This window comes from Clarias gariepinus, chromosome 6 (assembly GCF_024256425.1).
Source record: "Clarias gariepinus isolate MV-2021 ecotype Netherlands chromosome 6, CGAR_prim_01v2, whole genome shotgun sequence".
In the NCBI taxonomy this organism is placed as follows: Eukaryota; Metazoa; Chordata; class Actinopteri; order Siluriformes; family Clariidae; genus Clarias; species Clarias gariepinus.
The window spans coordinates 17,314,967-17,336,540 of NC_071105.1; the positions used below are offsets into that span (position 1 = coordinate 17,314,967).

Below are 21,574 nucleotides of genomic sequence, written 5' to 3' on the forward strand. Positions count from 1 at the left end.
CATTTGGTATTGCGGTAAAAACAACTGCATCACTGCTGTGCTGATATCCAGCACAACAGCACGACCTTAAGTGTGATTATAGTAGGTAGTATATGAAACTCAGAGATTCATTATATGATAAATCTGGGATACTCTTGATGATCATATGTTAATATATAGATGAATATGTAAATTGTTTGTGGTGATTTTAAAAAAATAATAATAATTTCAGTAATTTATTGGGAACAGTCATTTTTAATCCAGCCTGTTTTACTCAAAGTTAGATGCAAAACCTGTACGCTTGTTTTGCAGTAGATGAAAAATTCAATAATATAATTGAGTACCTCAGCACAAGTCAACAGTGTTATCATGTTTCTATTTCAGAGTAATGCTTAATGTTACATGTTTATGCATATGAGATCAACCTTTAATGGATCTCAGGTGAGCTCTCTCTTTAGCGCCTCCTCTCTGATTGCTCACTGTACGTCACGTCTAATGGCTCTGTTACCCAAGACCAGACACACCGAGCCTGTGACTGCTAAATTTGGGGACAACAGGATCAGGTTCCTTCTGCCCAGCTCACCCAATCCTGCCCTAGTTACAAGACCCCTCTCCCTCAGTCACACACACTGCTCGCTCATGCTGTAAACGTGAAACACTCTTGCTTTATACCGGTCTCTGGAGAGAAGTTTGAGAAGGTCTCATTTTAATTCTTACATTTGCTTCCAGTTGAGATCTTTAGGGTGGCCTTCACCTGACTGCACAGTTTTCTTCTTGTACACACGTGTAGCTCCTTGGCGGGTAGAATTGCTGACCCGCCATGTTTCTGGTTTTGGTGGTGACCGATGAGTTGAGGCAGCTCCTGGCCAGGGCACGGAGTGGGACTGGGCGTCTCATCCAGGTGTTGATTCGAAACGGTGAGTGAGCTGTGGAGGTAGAATGAATAATTACCTTGAACCTTAGCAGTTAAGTCCAATCTCCAACGGGGTAATGTGGTTTAAGCTACCAGTCAATTTTACATCTACAACTTTAATCAAATAGTTATCAATAAGGAGAAGGTAAAGATTTTTTTTATGTCAGTTTCATGTTATGTATGTTAAAACCATATTTTATTACTTACGATAAACAAGGTGAACATAAAAAAAACCCTGACTTTAAAGTTGGTCTCTAAGAGATGGTAAAATGGCAAGTCCTAAAGTAAACTATTTATCTATTTATCTGTACAACTGAAAAATGTTTGTATATGTGTTTGGGGCAGATGTATACTTGAATGGCTTTTAACAGCTTAAATATTTTTTTTACACATTATAGTTTTTGTCTTATGTTATGGCTAATGTTCTTGAGTTACAGCCTTTCCGTACGCATGACAGCGCACATTCCAACACATACACACATACCATTTAAATAAGTCTATAATAATTCATTTTATTTATAAGTGCCTTACAAGCCCCCAAGGACATTTTACATTGGACTTAAAAGGTAAGAAACTAAAAAGAGCATTTAATAAAGAACTAAGAATAAAATCATTAAATATCAAATAATTGACAATTAGGATCTGCAAGATTGATTATATATCGATATGTAAAAGTCAAAACAATAATATAAGTAATAAAATGAATAAATAAATGAATAAATAAAGTTATATGAAACAGCCATTTAAAAAAGTTGATAAGATCATTTAAAAAAGATGAGTATTGGCAGTTAATCAACATTTCATTAATAAGGCCTAAAAAAAATATTAACTGTGTTCAACTATCCCAATCTACTAGCTCGAGATGAAAAATAAAGGGTTATGTGTATAATTAGTTAATATCCAGTCAATTGATTAATAACAACACACTTAATAATTTTTTCACTGTCATGACTTTGAGTGTGTTTTTCATTTCTTGTTTACTTGTTTGGGTTTTACAGCCAAGATGATGATGGAATTTGTAGTAAGGGACAAACATATATCAGTGTACTTAGATTGTGTAAGGTCAGGTCAGGTGACACAACAGATGACACTGAGGTTGACATGTCCAAAACGGATTTATTCCATACTAGAATATGCACAGCAAGATTAAATGACCATGTCCTCTGTGTGCCTGGGTTTGTGGCAACTACAGTAAAATCCCAAATGATAAAAAACAAAAAATTTTCTGAGAGAGTTACTGAAGACATCCTCTTTGAGTCACATGTGGTAACTGTGTAGTTTCATCCACTGATTTAGGTGGATAATCAAGAATGTGAATGTCTGACACCAGAGGGCCTTCTGTGTGTGTGTGTCTGTGTGTATAGTCAGGTGAAGTGCCAATCAAGTAGAGTAGACGCGAATAAAATGTCTTTCTGGCTGAATGCTGTGTGTTTGACTTTTCTATTGAGTGTCATTCTGTGTATCGTTTACATTATGTGGTATCAATGTTGTGTTCTGAACATTTACTGGACTGATTATATGTCATAGGCCACTATCATATTGCATGGACACTATGATAGTCAGACAGTTTATTCAGAATGATCAGATAACTAGGCACTGAAATGCAGGAGGTCTTATCAGACTCAAATGCTTGCCGGTATTGTCCTGCCTTCAAGCAAGTATGACTCAGAAGACACTGTCTCTACCATTTCTCTTTGACACACCATGTGATTGTTGGTGTCAGATGTACATGTCTGGATTTTTGTTTTTCTGGGTGTTTTGTATGTGTTGTCTGAGATGTGTTTGTTTGCCACTTGATCTGTGTTGATCTGTTACATGGACAGCCATTTGATGACAGGTAGCTTCAGAGTGATTCAGTAGGAGATTTAGACTGAAACAGTCACACCGCTTATGATTTGCTGATCTCTTAAGTCATATGAGTAAATGGTATTTGATTGGCTATGACAGAGTACACTGTTGTTTGGCGTCCATCATATGGGGCTTTGCTTACGTGTGACACAGAGCAGGAAGAATTTCAGGCTCTTTCAGCACCTTGTGTTGTGTGTGTGTGTGTGTGTGTGTGTGTTTATGACATTCTAGGTTTTTTTTTCAAAATGATTAATGTAAGAGATGTGCTTGTGCATAGATAACTTTATAAAGGTGTGGGTGCCAGCATGCTCTCATGGGTAAATGAATGGCTAATGGAAAGTATGCATCCGTACCGATAATTGGAATGTGTGCAGGCTTAGAATAGAAGTTGCTGCAAGAGACATTCAGGAAATCCCCCACCAAGGTCACACTTCTGCCTGTGTGTGCATGACATGAACATGTATTGACAGGCTAGGACAGCTCTCTGACTGTGTGCTTAGTCTCTGGTTATTTTAATGCAAGTGCATATTCTTTGCAATTTTTTGATTCATTTGTTTTACATAATGAGGCATTTGGGGAAATACTTGAGAAATTGTTCTTTGTTAATATGCTTAAGTTTTATATTGCTGTATTTATTATGCATTTTAGTATTGGCAAAACTGAATAGTTGCACATTTTCTTAAAAATATTGAAGGTGTCTTTTTCTTTTATCTAGCCATAGGCTGTACACTACCTATCATTACAATGTGCTTAGTATTGGATTCAGTTGTTTCAATTTAGCATCTAATTAGGGTCAATGATATCGCTGTCACTAATAATGTCCTTCTCATACACAATGTACGGTAGTTAACAGCCATCTGAGTGCATTTAAACATGCATAAGCCACGTGTTAAAGGAAGGTTCACTAATTTTACTATCTACTAACATTAACCGTCTATATTTAACTGAGTTTTCTTTGCTGTTGCGTAGAAGCCTAGATTGTCACTGATATGAGTAGCTAGCAACTAGGTAAACAGTAAGCAAAGGTTTTTTATTATTTGTTTTATTTATTTATTTATTTATTTATTTATGGCACACTCCACCTACCATAAAACAGTATATCTGGTTCAATACAAAATTTATCTTCCAACATTTTAAGAAAATTGTATTGTTTATTGTAAACTGTATACACATTTCACTTATTTTATGGGACCAAAAATTATTTGAGATATTGTAATATTTAAACATAGGAGTCCTACATATAAGTCCAACTAAAGCAATCACATGTAATTTTGAATTCAAACAGTAAAGAGCACTATCCTGTGGATAGGGTTGTGGGCGGCCTGTAGCCTATCTCAGGAGACTTAGGGCACGAGGCGGGGGTACACCCTGGACAGGGTGCCAATCCATCGAAGGGCACACACACATACACACTATGAGTGATTTGGGAGCGCCAATAATCTGCATGTCCTTGGACTATTGGAGGAAACTGGAGTACCAAAAGGAAACCCACCAAGCACGGAGAGAACATGTAAACTCCTTGCACACAAACGCGGGAATCAAACCTGGCCGGGAATTGAACCCGGACCCAGGCTGTGCAGGGTGACAGCGCTAACCACTGTGCGGAAAAGATAAATTAAGATATTTTGATATCACTTTGCTGACATATCGCGTGCTACTTTGGTGGTAATGGTTTTCCTCTTTGTTTCTATAATGCATTGGTATGAATACTCCTGTGTATTCACACACAATGTGATGAGAACTCACAGGATTGGGACTAAACAGCTGTATTGGTATAAGAAAACCACTTGTTAGTGAAACTAATAATAAAAAAAAAGGCTTCAATTTGAAGGCAATGCAATGAATTAGGCTGGGACCTGAATGTTCTGGATGACACATCAATGGATGCATTTCTTTTTATTAGGTGTGTCATATGAGCTTTTATTTATTTTATTTCAGAGCAGCTGGTTCTGGGTGCATACCGTGAGCCATCTCAGTCCTGGGACAAAGATTATGACCGCTTCCTGCTTCCTCTACTTGACCCCCTGGAGCCTTGCTACATTCTGTATCGCCTTGATTCCCACAATGCACAGGGATACGAGTGGATCTTTGTTTCTTGGTCACCTGACCAGTCTCCAGTGTGTAATTTACATTACAATTTTTTGTCCAAATATGTTTGACATACTATATATGAGTGAATATATCACAACGCTGTTCAGTGCAGACAGTTTTGATCTCAATTGTGTGTGAATCTTACTTTAGACCAGACAGAAGATGCTGTATGCTGCCACTCGTGCGACAATAAAGAAGGAATTTGGCGGAGGACATGTTAAAGATGAGCTGTTTGGCAATGTGGTGGTATGTCCTGTTCATTATTCCATTACTCTATACAGATATTACAAAAGAGACCAAAGCTACTAAGTCACAAAGAGGTTATGATGAATAAGGTACACTGAGCTGCATTTTGTGGCGAAAAGTACTATACAGTATGTGGACACCAGACTCAATTTAAATGTCCCATGCAAGATTTAGTTTTCTTTTGCTGGTATTGTAACCTTCACTTTTGGATCCACTCTGTTCATTCCAAAGGTATTTAGTGGGGATGAGGTCAAGGTTCTGTGCGGGACACTCCTCCTTCTTCTACACTAGCCTTGGCACACTCTTGGCGTGTGTATACAGAGCTGTGGCAAAAGGTTTTGAGAATGACACAAATATTCATTTTCACAAAGTTGGCCTCTTTAGTGTTTTTAGATCTTTTTGTCAGATCTTTCTACTATGTATACCATAGTTCAGTATACCATTTACTTTGGTATACTGAAGTATAATGACAAGCATCTCATAAGTGTCAAAGGCTTTTATTGCAGATTACATTAAGTCAATATTTGCAGAGTTGACCCCTTTTTTTTAAAAACCATTGTAATTCAGGGCCACATTCAACATCTGGGCCACATCCTCACTGATGGCAGCTCATTCTTGTATAATCAATGCTTGAAGTTTGTCATAATCTGTGGGGGTTTTATTTTAGTTTGTCATAATTTGTGGGGTTTTTAATTTAATTTGGGATTAAGGCCTGGGGAGTTTCTAGGCCATGGACCCAAAATGTCTGTTTTGTTCCCCTGACCACTTAGTCATCATTTTTGCCTTAGGGCAAGGTGCTCCATTGTGCTGGAAAAAGCATTGTTCGTCACCAAACTGTTGGATGGTTGGAAAAAATCACTCTCTGCGTATGTTTTTGTACCCTTATTTATTCATAGCTGTGTTCTTAGGCAGAAATTGTGAGTGAGCCCATTCTGCAGAGAAGCAACCCCACACATAAATGATCTCAGGATACTTTACTGTTGGCATGACACAGGACGGATAGTAGTGCTCTACAGTAGTTACCTGGTTTTACTTACAGTACTTGGTTTGGCCCAGTGTGTATAAGCATGATAATCTTTATCTTTAAAACATAACATAAAGAAATACCATGAAAAAAAATTAAGACGTATTTGCACCACAATGATACTTAATAGTTCACAAAATACAAAGCCAAGCTGGAGTAAACACAAGACATTTGGTCCTTTAGAATCTGGCTTTGATATGCATATGTTTTGTGTCATCACCATTAGGAGGATGTATGTCTTCAGGGTTACCTGCGTCATGTATCATCAATCTCTGCTCCTGCTCCTCTCACACATGCTGAGCAGGAGCTGCAGAGAATCAAAACCACAGAGGTGAGAAGTCTTGATTTTTAAATGTATCCATTATTTTAGCTTGTTGAAATAATAACATTGGATCTGTTTACTGAATGTTTTTAGACTGGACCTATAAGAACATTTAATTTAAACTGTTTTTATTTTGATTGTTCCAGTGCAAAGTTAAGCAGGTGAGTGGGTTTAAGTTCCTGTCTTTAGTGGTGTGTTTAGTTCACTGTGCACTTTGGAGTGTGAAAGACACAAGAGTTTATGCATGTTAAGTGGGTTTAATGAAACACTTTATTTAAAAGACAATCTATGAATTTAATAATAAGAAATTATTTTTAGTTTTTACATATGAACAGTTAGACAGCAGGAAACGGTAAATACCATTTTCATGTTGACAAATTATGTTCTGCCACATAAGTTGTCTATGACAAAACAATTAACTTAAAAGTGCTATACAACCTTAATTTAGAAATGTTAAACTTTCATGTTAGGCACCACATTTTCAAGCAAATGCAAAAAAAAAGATGAGTCAGTCTCATGGTTTCTTCCTGTCACATGGTCAGTAAAGTGAAGATAACTCCTGTTTAACACGCCAGCCTGATGTGACTGTTTAAATGTGTTTACTCGATTTTTGGAGAATGTTTAAACCAAGAAAACGCAATGTCCACTTTATTACTTCTATTGCAGCCACTTCAGTAGTAATGAATTAGAAGTATGCAATTCTTAATGCATGCTCTATGTTCTGTGAATAAGTGAATGTTATATGAACACCATGTTATCTAATTAACAAAGCATTGTGAACCTGCACTATGATAGTGACGTGTCTTTAAGTACCAAAGTGAAGCTGAAACTGCTTATAATGTTTCTCATGATTTTCTACAATATTTATAATTAAAAAGGAGTTTGCATACATAAAAAATCAAGTTTCATCTGCTTCATCTAAATTGCTGCCAACATTTGTGACCCAGTCTGTGAAAACCCAACTAATGTTATTGTTGTATTATTTAACCAAACATCATGCTTTAATTTGCCGAAATATCTCAAAACCTCAAAAATGGATTTATCTCATTTTGCTATAAAACTGTTCACATGTTTGATGTATGATATACCAGTCTGCTCACATTGGGGGGACAATATTTTAACATCCCAAATGATTGGTCAATGCTGTATTCAAAAACAAATAAACACAATTATATCCTATTTTAAAGTGAATTTGTACTAGTGAAATGTTTGCACGTGTTTGCTAATGTATGTGTGCTTGCTTTTGAATTATTCTGCTTTATTTGGCTGGTATTATTTTATCCTGCAAATTAAGTGCACTATGAACGTAAGGACTGGGCAACAAGCCGTGCATATGTTCTTTCCTACATATAGCACAGCATAGTCATGCCCTCATTAGAGATTAGTGTGGATGGATGATTCTTACATATCGCTGCTATCTGTGTGTGTTTATCTTCCTTTGCAGGTTATTACAGAGATGAGTGTGGAAACTAAGCCTCAGACCTTACAGGGCCTGGCCTTTCCGCTACAGCCAGAGGCTAAACACGCTTTACAGCAACTTGCTAAGAAACGCATTAATTACATCCAGCTGGTGAGACTGCAACACAGAGGATACACACTTTCTCCATAATGATATTCACACACACTAGTGCACAGATTCCCAGACATTTGGGCGAATGGACATGAATTTTATATGAAAGGGTGTGAATTTACTTACCAGTCTAGTCGGAAGGGTGTGCTTGCATTTTTAAACAGGAGGTGTTGGAATCATTTCTGCATTTCTGCCAGCTTTAAAAATTGCATAAGGAAATAAACTATAACTTGTGGTGGTCTGATAAAGGGTGGCGTTACTACAGATTATTTTCCTATTCCAGCCCAACATGCTCTATTTTTTTGCAAACAGAATTCAGTGCACACGCAGAAACATCTGGCCACCCCGGTTTACAATATAATTCTGCTAGACAGGAATGATTTTGGTTTTTCCCTATTTTTTTAGTCATGTTTCTGGGCAGAATTTTTCACAATACAGTGGGGCAAAAAAGTATTTAGTCAGCCACCAATTGTGCAAGTCCTCCCACTTAAAAAGATGAGAGGACCTGTAATTTTTATCATAGGTATATCTCAGCTATGAGAGACAAAATAAAAAAAAAATTAGAAAATCACATTGTAGGATTTTTAAAGAATTTATTTGCAAATTATGGTGGAAAATAAGTATTTGGTCAATAACAAAATTTCATCTTAATACATTGTTACAGTATATACTGTACCCTTTGTTGACAATGACAGAAGTCAAACGTTTTCCATAAGTCTTCACAAGGTTTTACAGTACTTGTGTCATTTTCATTGTTGAATATCTGTTCTAGTACAGCATGTCCGAAAAGCAAAAAATAACTTAGTTAGCACATACACAGTCTTCCCATGATGGAGCCACAAATTCATTTGGCTTGAATGCACTAGTTACTGTATTTAGATTTTTATTAAAATGCAGCTTGTGTAAATAACCTGGAGCTGTCGAAAGATTTTAATATATAATTTTTAATATGTACTGTACATTTTGTCTGTTTGTCCTATGTCAGAGGTTGGACACTGAGAAAGAGACCATTGAGCTGGTGCACACCCGACCCACAGAGACACATGATCTTCGCAGCAGGATTCCTACAGACACACCACGTTATCATTTCTTCCTCTATAAGCACTTGCATGATGGAGTCTACCTAGAGTCTTTTGGTCAGTAGCAATGTCTTTTACAAGGGTTTACTTGCAGTTTCCACGGGCATTAATAATTAAGAATATAGTTGGCTCTGCTCTTATAACCTCATAGCTTTCATAGCAGAAATATTAGTAAGTAGGTAAGTATGTTTGTAAGTAAGTATTTAAGTGAATATGATAGCTTAAGTAAGTAAACAAACAAACTACTAGCAATTAAATAAATTTGGGGGAAAAAGTTGTCTTACTGTATATGAGACATTTAACTGTAGATGGTCACAGTTAATTTAATTACAGTATTAATATTGCTATAATACAGCATCTGGATCTGAGCATGACCAGTTAATATGTTCTGCAAAACCCTCTTTATTTAATTATCTAATTGCTCATTTTTTGTTTGGTTCATGACAGTAATAGTGGTTTAAATTGTAGTAAAACAAAAAACCCTTTAAGTGACAGTGTAACGATCCACCTGAGAAAAACATTTTTATCTCTGTAGGATAATTCTGAGAGTGAGAGTGGGACTTTCCTCTTAGCCAGATTTATCCAGTCAAATCCAGTAATATATATAAACGTATATATTTATATATACTTAAATGAACTGAAGAGTCATGATGTATTTATCTAAAAATTAGGGTTTCTGATTGTAAACTCTGCTACATAATATAAATGCACTATTGTATAGGAAAGTGAGTGTACATTAGCTATAGTGTACGTTTTGGTAAACTGAGCAAGAATGTATTAATGAATGTGCACCCTTGTGATGATTATTTTGCCTTTATTTTATGCTTCTCTATCAGTGTTCATCTACTCAATGCCAGGCGATTGCTGTGCCGTGAAAGAGAGGATGCTGTATTCCAGCTGTAAGAGTCGACTGCTGGAGGAGGTGGAGCGAGACTACCATATCGAGCTGGTCAAAAAGGTACAATGGACACTGTGTAACAATCAAACTTGCCTCATTTTTGTGTTTCATAATGATAGAAGCCAGGGATGGATGACTGCATGGCTAACACTTAAATGTGAAAATCAGCTGGCTCTAAATTTAATAAAGAAGTTTATGGACTAGAAAAACCGAGCTGAGTAATTTTAACATGCTGATTGAGTCTAGCTGCTGGAAACAATATTGATGTTAATGTATACTTGGACATAAATGATCATAGACCAAGCATTGCTAGTGCTGACCAAGTGTTTTTTCTTTCCATTCATACTTTTAAATCTGCTATGAATTGATAAAGAATAAATATTATAATAGTCTAATTAGGTCTGTGTAAAGTTACCGGTAATTTATATAACAGGAATCAACAATAACAAGATTACATGGAACTGCAAAATCTATAAATAAATGTCCGTGTCAAAGTAATACTTATTGAGAAACATAACTAGTAATTATAAAAGCAATCATATTTGTTAAAATTCTGAACATTTCATCTGCAAAACACCCATCATTTCACCCTCATTTTTTGCGGGGAATGAATCAGCACAAATCAATAGTAAACCATTCATATAGAACACACATTTGACTCTAATTGGAAGAACTTGACTGCAGTATATGGGCTACTGTATGTATATTTATACTGATCAACCATAACTTTAAAACAAATAACATTAAACCCACCTAGGTTTTGGGGTTCCCCTTGCGCTCTGATCCCATGGGACCTCAGGGGGTCTGGAACCTGGAAGATAGCAGCGGGTCCATTGGGTGCTGTGGATTGTGGAATGGGGTCTCTGTGGACGTTTGTCCGGTGCATTCCACGAATGCTTAATCAGATTGGGAATTAGGACACCAGATCAACACCCTTGAACTAATTTTCTGCTAAGCCCCATATGCAGTAGGCTGTGGTGCACTGGGTGTTCAGATACCTTTGTTTCATTGTCAATGTTGACTTTTTTTAGTGCATTGGCTTTTTGTGGCTGGATGTGCTGGCCTTTGGTCCCCACGGGTATAGATAGGCCTTGGGTGATGTTAAAATAATTCCTGTAATTCTTTAAGAGCAAGCAATCCAGCTTTAACATTTGTTTCCTAAGAATTTCCGTGCCAGTGTTTAATTGTTTAATAGTTTGTGATTGCTTGGTGAAACTTAATTTTGATTTTGATTACTTGATTTTTACTTACTCTGTCATGCTTGCAGGCTGATCAGCCGAAACAAATTACTAATGTCCCCCTACTTACTTGACCAGACTGATCAGTTGGTCTAGTCATGGTAATCAGCCTACAGATTACAAAATCACAAGCATACTTTCACTGATACTTTACCTTACTTCAGAGGTCTACAAGCGAAAATCATGAAGTTTATATAGGAATTCATGCATGCATTAAATTGTACAAAAGACAAGAATCATCTTGTGACTGGTTAAAATTTAAATAATCCAGCATCACCATATGCAATAGCTTAAATATCTAGCGTTGTTCTTACATGTACTGACGTTTACAACATCAATCTGTCTAAGCTGTATACTATATGCATATGCTGTATAAATAGTGTGTGTGTGTGTGTGTGTGTGTGTGTGTGTAGTTGGAGATAGACAGCGGGGATGAGTTAACGGAGCAGTACTTGTATGAGGAGATCCATCCTAAGCAGCAGGCTCACAAAGAGGCATTCGCCAAACCTCGTGGTCCCGCAGGGAAGAGAGGACATAAACGGCTGATTAAAGGAGTGGGAGAGAATGGCGTGAACAGCTAGACTGGCACTAACAATAGGAACAGGTCCCCATTCTTCCCTCAAAAAATATGAGGATTTTGCTGTGTTAGGGCATAAAAGATGAAAGAGGTTGTAATGTCCTTTCCAGTTGTTTTTATTCTTTTGATTGTGATGCTTTTTTTAAAAAATGCCTTTTATCTTTAATAACTTGAGTTTCATACATTATATTTCTTTTATTTAAATTTGTGTATACGCATAAAGAAAAAAGAAAACTCAGGAATGGATTCTATATTTGTAAATTGTTTCCACTTTTTATTCAGTTAGAAATCAACACATAACTTGATAGTTAATTCTGAGCGGACTGGTGTACAATTCATATTTAAATGTGTTTATTGATTTTATTATGCACAGCACTATAAAACATTACCAAAAATAGCAGATCTGGACTCAGTAGAATGTGAATTTTGTATGAATCAGAAAGACTTACTCCAGCTGTGTTTTATGACTGATTGAATTGGTGATAATTTGCTTTATTGTATTGGCTTTGAAAAGCTAAACCGTGTATGCATATTTATTTCAGTGACATGTAAATCTTTCTCACTGTTTTGTGTCATATTCATTTGTGCAAATACTGTAGCTGTTCCAAATGAAAATAGGAACTAAAGAACAAATTATTTATATGATTTAGGATGAAGATAGTTGGCCATATAATGATGAGGAAAATAATGTAAACCAATGTTTTAACATTGAAAGAAAATGTGAAGAGGGTATGTAAACTTAACTCAGAGAATTTATTACCTTTCCAGATAACTCTATAATCACTGATAATTTAATGAATTTTCACCAAAACAACTACACTTTTGTAGACATTTTTTTAAAACCCTGTATCTACTGTACAAATGTGACTAATTTAAAGCATCCTTCATTGAAAATTTCAGCCACAGTGACATTTCAAATTGAGCAAATTAAATGCTTATATATCAAACTACAATATCACATTACTTATTGACTTCACTTAAAATGTTTTGGTGGACAGTGCAGCCTGCATGAAAATCACCTATGAAGCCTCAGACATGGTGCTTAAAGGCATTGATGGAAAGCCTGTGCCCATCTTTAGTATTTTTTACAGATACAAGTACACAGTGTTGTAACAGGTCAAAAAGATTATTCTTTGCATGTTCCCCACATGCATTTTAATTGGTTAATGGCATAATGGCCAACTGCTCCTCCATTCTGATTTTGTTAAAAAAAAATATTTTACTGTTGAGTCTTTGTCTGGCTGTTTAAACTATTCAGGTTTGGTTAGTTTACCAAGAAACTCATCAACATGACAGATTAACTTGGTCATCTTTTTTATCAGGATAATACAATGGCCTGTTTTATAAGCCAAATAGCTCCAATCTGAATCATTTTCAGTGGAACTGTCAAAAGGTAATTTGTGGTAAGATTTATAGTGTTAGACTCTAACCTTACAAAAGTGAAAGTTCTTGGAACATTCTTACACAATATGCCCACAGGAGGTTAGTTAAAAAAAAAAAAAATCAAATAATTAATAAACCGCCATTAAGGTTTAACCAAAGTAAAGACCTAAAGTTCAGCCTTTATTTGACACATATGCATTATTGCACACTGAAATTCGTCACATATCCCATCTTTGTTAGTAGGCTGGGGTCAGAGCACAGGGTCAATTTCATGCCTTGGTCTTAAATACCTAGAAACGGGTTTTGCAGATACATTACACAGCATGTAAATGTCTAAAATATAAGTGGTAAATGCCCAGTTTCATGTGCTTGGTAGGCAGCAGAGATTTTGGCCAACTCCTCCTTTATTTTTTTTTTTTAATATTATTATTTATTTCGCTGTTGAGTCTTTGTCTGGTTGTTTAAACTGTTTAGGTTTGGGTGGTTTCCCACAAAGCTTGTCAAGATGCAAGATTAACTGTCTTATCTTTTATATCAGGATCATAAAATTTTTATTTTCTGTCTAAAAGCCATATAGATCCAATATGAGTCATTTTCAGTAGAACTGTCAACATTCATCACCACTCTTATTGTTTGGTAATCGCCCCAGACACACACTTATTAATTTAATTGCTAAGAATTATGAAATCACCACATTTAAAAAGTGCTATCTTTTTTCTTGGTACGGTAGCATATAAATTACACATAATACAAAGCAAAGTTTTTTTATATATATGAACATATGAATATATGGCTTCATGAAACATATATCTTCAACAAAATTAAAAATGAAAATAATTTTTAATCAGATTGAGAGAGGTTTCAACAGTCTTTGCTTTGTGACAATATGCATTATCATCCTGAAAATTCCTTATCCAGATTTCTTTATCACCAAAATTATTTTCTATCAATGGAATGAGAAAAGTTTCCCAAATTTCAATGTACCTGTGTGCATTGACTGTTGCCTGCTGATGGCAGCTCCCCTGGTCTTTCACCTGACATGCAACCCCATATCACACTGGGAAAAGGGTCTTCAGATATCTTCATCATCATCATCATCTCCTTAGCTAATGCAAGTTCATGATTCTTTACCGAGCTTCACTTTACTCCATTCTTCCATTCACTCTATTAATGCTTTTCTTCTGTTTCCTAATGGTTAGGTTTTTAGTGTTAGTTTTCTTATGACTTTTCTATATTTAAATCCTATTTTATTAGACAGATTTTTTACAGTTCTGCTACAAAGGGTGACTCCTATTTCTACTTCATTTGCATTTCCTATTTTCAAGACAAATTTTTTGTTTGGTATACTGGCACTTTGACATTTTTCGACGTCTAACAATCACAAATTTGTACTCATCAGACCATTAGATAATTTTCCATTGATCTAATGTCCAGCCCTTTTGTTTCTTGTTCCAAGTAAGTCTCCTTTGCTTGTTGTTCTTTAAAGTAATGGTTTCTTTGCCACAATTCAACCATAAAAGCCTGACTCACGCAATCTCGTAGAAATATTGGATGTTGAAATATGTCTGCGTCTTAAAACTGCCACTTGAAAAGCATTTGTTGGAGCTCTAATCTGAGATGCTGTAATGTGGCAGTTTCTAAGGCTGGTCATTCTAATAAACGGATCCTCTGCAGCAAAGGTAGCTCTTGGTCTTCCTTCCTGGGGTGTTCCTCAAGAGAGCCAAAGCACTTGATGGTTATGGTTGTAGCAGCACTAAGAGGGCACTATTTTTCTGTAAAAAAACAACTAGGCAAAACAAAACAGCAAGAAATGTCACAAATTAACTACGGACAAGGCACCCACATGAAATGAAAACATTCTAGGTGACTAGCTTGTGAATCTGATGAGAAAATATTATGAGTGCGCCAGGCTGTCTTCAAAGTTAAATCTAGCTATTTTGGATCTAAAATAAAAAAAAGATTCTGGTTGTTTAACACTTATTTTGTTTACTAGATAATCCCATACATGCTCTTTCATAGTTTGGGTGTCTTTGGTATTAATGTGCAATGTTGAAGATAAGAAAAATAAAGAAAAATACTATAGGAGAAGGTGTGTCAAAACTTTTGACTGCATTGTATATATAATTCCCATTTGGTTTATACTTGCAAATTTTTGGGAATAGCCATCTTTAGCCACACTCTGTGTTGTATTTCTGTTTTTTATGACTTTTATAATCCTTCTCATAGTTTCCTTTCAATTAGCAGAACCCACTAATTAAGGTCTGTGAGCACTCGAACTTATTTACAGAATAATTTGAACATTGAGACTCATGCTTGCATTTGTTTTATAAATGTGATTCTATCCTCATCAATTTTCCAACATCAAATTAATTAGTGAATTCATTTAAACTGAATGAACACAAGTGTGGTGATTTCATAATTTCTGCCAGGCGTAACATATGTAACATATGTAACATAAATATTAAAAATATAAAAAATATTAAAAATATCCCCACTGGGATTTTTCAGTGGAATGAAGAGGCTGGTATAACAGCAAAAGAGCAATAAACTTTAGATAAGGAGAACTGTACCCAAGCAGCACAGATCTGTGCTAGCAACACATCATAGGTTGATGATGATTTATATATATATATATATATATATATATATATATATATATATGTGTGTGTGTGTGTGTGTGTGCTTATATAGAAGGCTTGCTGATGTGTGCTAATGGAGAAGCTTCAGAGGTTAAAATTTAATTCAGTTTATCATATTGGCAGGGTAGTGCTGATAAAATGACTGTCACTTTATACTGCACAATCTGGAGCCCTATATATTAAAAACAAAAAAATGTCTAAAATGCTCTGTGTTTTAAGGTCATAGTAAATCCGTTGTAAGATATACCTTGATCAAAATATTGCTTAAGTTCAATAGTGTCACCACCAGATATTCTTCTGACTCCTTCAGCCCCAAAACATACAAAAACTACAAACTGAGCACTCTAGCAGTTCTAGACTGAATCCTTATTATTTGGTTGTTTTTGAGCACTTTTATTATTATTATTATTATTATTATTATTATTATTATCCACCTCGTTAGTGGTTGCACAAAAATAGTATCTCAACAAATCCTGAAACTGCAGCTGCTCGTTTTCTCGTGATCTACGTAGGCACTGCTACACTTTTGTCGGTAGGGGGCGGAAAATCACAAAAACTGCACTTGGATACTCGGCACTGCAGCAGGCGCTCCTAGTCTACATAAGGATGGATGCATTTTACGCTGACTGTTTCTAGTCGACTTGCGTATTAAAAAGCTGTCTCTTAATTTACTTTATGTATTCAGTTATTTATTTATTTCATTTATTAAACAATATAAAGGACTGGAATGGAAATGATACTGTTGTGTTTCTCATGATTCTCTAATAATGCAGTATAAAGTTTGTCAGTTCCAGTGAGAATGAAGGTGGAGTTGACTCTGCACGCCCGCGCATGTGTGTGTGTGTGTGACTGCACTGCTTTTTGTTGTAATAATATCGTGCATTAAGGAGGTGATGATGATAACTGGTTAGGAAACATCTTCAGATTTTACTTCATCAAAAAGAAATGTGTGCAGTAAATGTGATTTGACACAAAGACAAGTATTACGTCATTTTAATGCTTATGTTCTGTTTATATTTCGTTCATCAAAAAAGATTTCGAACGAGCAGACGTTTGGGGGGGAAAACGGTAACTGTTTGGGCGACTGTGTAAACACTCGGGTGTTATAGATGAGCTGAGCCGATTCTTTTGATGCACCGAATCGAGTCGGAATTCCTGTCATTAGTAAATATCTAACAGAGCTGAAGCGCTGAAGGTGGAGCGCCTGCCGCTGATTGGTGCGATCAACAGAGCGGAGGCGGGGCTTCAGGGAAGCAACACGCACAGGGATTGGTCAGGATCCCTAGAACGCTCGGTTTTTCTTGGAAAGTTCTTAGAACGGCTTTACGAGAAGCTCAAAGGAAAGGCTTGTATCTATGCGGTGTTTATGAAGGGGGGGGGAAGGAAACACATTACATTTTGCAATAAACTTTTTTTTAGGATTCAACTAGTCGCATAACTGGTTTGAACCTTTTGTGAAATAAATAAAAACAGACTAAAAATGGGAGTTGTACTAGGAATTATTGGGGTGGGGGTGAGGGAGGGGGGGAGGGGGCGCGACTCTGAGACAGTCACTGATGGCGTCAGAGGCGCTGAGACGCGCGCGCTGATTCGGAGAATAGTCGTTCCTGGAACTCAGGCGGAATCAGCACACCAGAGCCCGCAGTTGTTTCGACTGCACACTTTTAGGCTGGTAACACGCTTCATTAGCGCAAATCGTACCGGATGCCGTTTCAGACACATCTTCGCTCCTGTGTTATTCATTTATAACGTCTGCGATTCTCTCAAAGAGAGCTGCGGTCCTGTTAATGCGCCTCGGGGCAGGAAGGGTTTCAGATCGCGGCGAGGCACCGAGTCCCGACCGGCAGCAGCTCAGGAGCGACTGAGAAACTTTACCACAAGTTCTCGAGGAACCTGACTGAAGCTTTTACTCATACAATGATCCTCTGCGTTCAAGGGTGAGTCCTGATAGATCAACTGCATGTAAGGGATTTAAACAGAAACTGACTGATTGATCAACCCAATCTACTGCTTCCTATTATTCCCAGTAGTAATTCTGTATGATATTAGTGTGGCTTTATCAGATGTATTCATTACAGCCATTACATTTCATTACAATTATTGATTGTTTGCAGTCACTTGTAGTAAAAAACAAATGTGGTCTTTCAAATAGTTTTTTATAAATAAACACACACACTATATATATATATATATATATATATATATATATAAAATTTGGGTAATATATATATATATATATATATATATATATAATCACATATTACCTAAACTTTATTTTATATAGTTGTTTATCAGATATATCACTGCGCTTATTACATGCTGTGTTCGATCCATTCAGCTTACCAACACACTAAATCAATAGACAGTCAGCTCAAGAACAAAGAGCTTCTCTGCGTCTATGATCTACTGCCAGATTTGATTCTTTCCATTTATAAAAATAGCAACAGATGTAGCTGTGAATAATGCATGTGCCTCGGTGTCATTTTAAAGTAATCTTCAGATCACTCGCCCTTTCGCTGACGTGTTTTCTCTTCTTTGTTTTCTAATCCCAGAGCTCTGTTAGGAGACTCGCAGTTTCAGGTGGTTCCTCTCGGGGTTTCAGTTATCTCGTCGTCATCAGCACGTTGCCTTCACAGCACCCCCAAGTTCTGGGACCCCAACAAAGACCTGTGCACCATCACCAGCAACTTTTGTTACCTCGATGCATCAGGTAACCTCTTTAACAAGGTCTTGGGCATTTTCTTTGCAAATGAATATTACATTGTTTTCGAGAAATATATCAGAGTATTCCAGATCACATTTAGAGCCACAGGTTTTGGAATGAGAGCTACACGTTCGTTCAGCCTAAGCAGTGTTACTTATGGACAAAATGGCAAATGTTGTAGCATAGAGCTTGGATTTGATGTAGGCACTTTTGTGTCATGAATATTGACTCTCCTGCAAAAACTTATATTTACATCACTTAAATTCATTCAATTGTCTTTGATCCAGAATCCATGCATAAAACTGAGCACCTGAGTGTCTTGCACAAGGGTTTAGACATTTCTCTGGCTGTACTAAAATTTAAACTCATAAGACTAAATTACCAAGTGACAAAGCTTCATAGTTTTTTTGGCTCCTTTTTTGTTTTAGGGTGGTACTGGGGCACCATTACAGCCAGCGAGGCCCATTCACTCCTTGAGGCAGCACCAGAGGGTACTTTCCTCATTAGGGACAGCAGTCATCCTCTCTACATGCTGACCCTATCTGTCAAAACTGGACGTGGCCCCACTAATGTGCGCATCGAGTACAATCACGGGCGCTTCCAGCTCGACTCGAGTTCCCCAGCACGAGCACGTCTCCTCTCTTTCCCTGACGTTCTGAGTCTGGTGCAGCATTACGCTACCTCAGCAAGGGGATGTGACACACCTCAGGACAATGAGTGTGATCCAGTAACTCCCCCGGTACCTAAGGAGTGTGCTGTGCTGCTCAAGCTGAAACATCCACTCCGCCAGCCCAAGGCTTTTCCATCTCTACAGCATCTTGCACGCTTGGCAATTAATCAGTACACAGCCTTCCCTGAGAAGCTGCCTTTACCGAAGCCATTACTGCAGTACCTACAGAAGTACCCTTTCAAGCTCTGACATCACCATGGAAACACCGACTTGAACATAAAAGAGAGGATGCTGATGTCATTAATGAAAATGATGCAGATGAAAGCTCGTTTTGAGACAAATGGAGCTTTGGCTCACTAACCAATATTGGTGGCTATATTTAAAGCTCAAGAACACCTTTTTTCCTTTGGACTTGTACTTAATTTATGATTTGGACAATCTTTGTTTTCCTGTGGGATAAATAATATTTTCTTTTCTCAAATGGTGACTACATTGGAAATTTACTGGAACCTAACAGCATTTCAAACAACAACCAAAAGAACGTTTTTAGCTTACTGATGTCAGCATTTTAATATTTAAAAGAAAAATAGACATGGTTTAACTCATTGAACCTTTAAAAGACTTGAAGACTACTGTATGTTCAATTTTCCCTTCAACATATAGCCGGTCACATCACTTATCTACAGTGTTTGATTTAAAAAAAAAAAAAAGAAAAGAAAGAAAGCTACACTGCCCAGTTTTTCCCCTGGTTTTAGCTAAGAGGTTAATATAGCTAATTAACTGACACATATAGAGGTGTTTTGGCATAAACTCCATGCCTAAATCATCGCACACTTTGCCTAAATCTATGGTGTCATTTGAAATAGAATTGGTACTGTGATTTCATACATTGTATGACACTCTCTTCCTTTTTATTTTTTTAAATAAGTAAATACCGACATTGCAACATTGAAGACAGTAATTTTTAACCTTTAACATTAATTTAAACATTGAAGACCACGATTTCCTCAGATTTTTTTTCCTCAGAGAATATCACTCTGCACTATAATTAGATTTGGACTAGCTAACTTTAGCTAGCTAAAAAGTGATCCATATAAAACAAGATAACAGGATATATAGATATACCAATATAAAACCAAAATAAACAATGTTTACTTCAGGTTTACTGCTCAGAGGTAGATTTCACAGAAAGAAAACAACAAAACAGCAGATTTAGGTGTGTTTTTATGATTACATATACGAATCCTGACGACATCTTTGAAAATCTTTTTTTTTCTTTGTATTTAGAACACAAACAAAACAATTGTAGCTAGTTGACTTAGGCCAGCTAGTTACTGTTTACATTATCAACATGCTCACACAAACTTTGAAATCTAATAGTAATCTTTTAATTTATTGTTATTTTTTAAAGTCATGTAATGATTTTTTTTTTGTTTATAGGAACCATTACTTAGTCAGATATCCTTTTTGCTGAGCATGCGATTATTTTGGAGTTCCGTTTGCACAGTGCTAAACTAGCGACTAGCCTGTCTTTCTTGTTAGCTACAAAACTCAAGGAGCAAACACAAAATTCTGGGGCTCACAGTTAATGAAAAAATGCGTACATTTCATTTTTGGCCTTAAGTCCTTAAGTTTAATAAAGAGACAATCAAGGGTGAGGGGCTGCCAGTGAGCACTACAGCTTGCAACATGGCTGCCCGATTCAAACCAACATAAAGTCAAAGCACTGTGATGTCTCGCTTTCTTTCCTTTTTACTTTTTTCTATGCGAAATTCGTTCTGGTACGTACTACTATATAATCAGTCCAGAATAATTTATTTTTTTTCTATCCCCACAATGTGGGTGTTTGTATATATTTATGGACAAAGATCCTTTTTATTTTGTAATAAAAGAAAAATACTGAACCATTTAAGCTCTTTTATGTGATCTTATTAAATATATTTATGTTAATAAATATATTTATTTATTAACTTTGATCTGAGTTCCTATATTTAAAGTGACATTTTATGCATAATAAGGACAGTATTAAGACTGATTTAACATTTATATCTAACGTTTATCTCTGTATCTGAGCTCGAAGACTGAAGCATAAAGAGCTGCACGTTATTGTTCCTAGACCCAGCAGAGAGCTCTAGGAAAACAAGGCAGATCTCGGAAAGAGGATGAGCTGAACTACATTAATAAATAACAGAATCTTAGCCAAATCACTTGTATTCCGGGTACTAGATGCTCAGTAAACACCTGCGGGGATGTTCGAATTGGCTTTCCACACGCAATCAGATTATGTTTATCAGCATGAACAGAACCAGCCTGACAAAACTGAAACCATTAAAACTTATCTTTTTATTCACACTGCAGTCCTATTCACCTGAGTATTTCCACAGAGTGTTCAA

At 36.4% G+C, this 21,574-nt stretch overlaps 2 protein-coding genes across 3 annotated transcripts; both read left to right on the forward strand.

Moving 5' to 3' along the window:
- The first annotated feature begins 598 nt into the window (after positions 1 to 598).
- Positions 599 to 12,599, forward strand: LOC128526912 (twinfilin-2). 2 transcript variants are annotated; one of them, XM_053499136.1, is made up of 10 exons: positions 599 to 677; positions 770 to 896; positions 4,679 to 4,857; positions 4,982 to 5,077; positions 6,328 to 6,432; positions 6,570 to 6,584; positions 7,868 to 7,993; positions 8,979 to 9,129; positions 9,909 to 10,030; positions 11,622 to 12,599. In XM_053499136.1, exons 2-10 carry the CDS (start codon positions 800 to 802, stop codon positions 11,787 to 11,789), a joined length of 1,059 nt encoding a protein of 352 aa, XP_053355111.1. In that variant the 5' UTR covers positions 599 to 677; positions 770 to 799; the 3' UTR covers positions 11,790 to 12,599. The 2 variants fall into 2 exon arrangements, with proteins under 2 accessions (XP_053355111.1, XP_053355110.1); XM_053499135.1 differs by having other exon boundaries at positions 600 to 896.
- A 4,757-nt stretch (positions 12,600 to 17,356) lies between these two features.
- Positions 17,357 to 21,085, forward strand: cish (cytokine inducible SH2-containing protein). Its single transcript, XM_053499510.1, has 3 exons — positions 17,357 to 17,744; positions 18,360 to 18,517; positions 18,940 to 21,085. Exons 1-3 carry the CDS (start codon positions 17,725 to 17,727, stop codon positions 19,428 to 19,430), a joined length of 669 nt encoding a protein of 222 aa, XP_053355485.1. The 5' UTR covers positions 17,357 to 17,724; the 3' UTR covers positions 19,431 to 21,085.
- Positions 21,086 to 21,574: the final 489 nt, after the last annotated feature.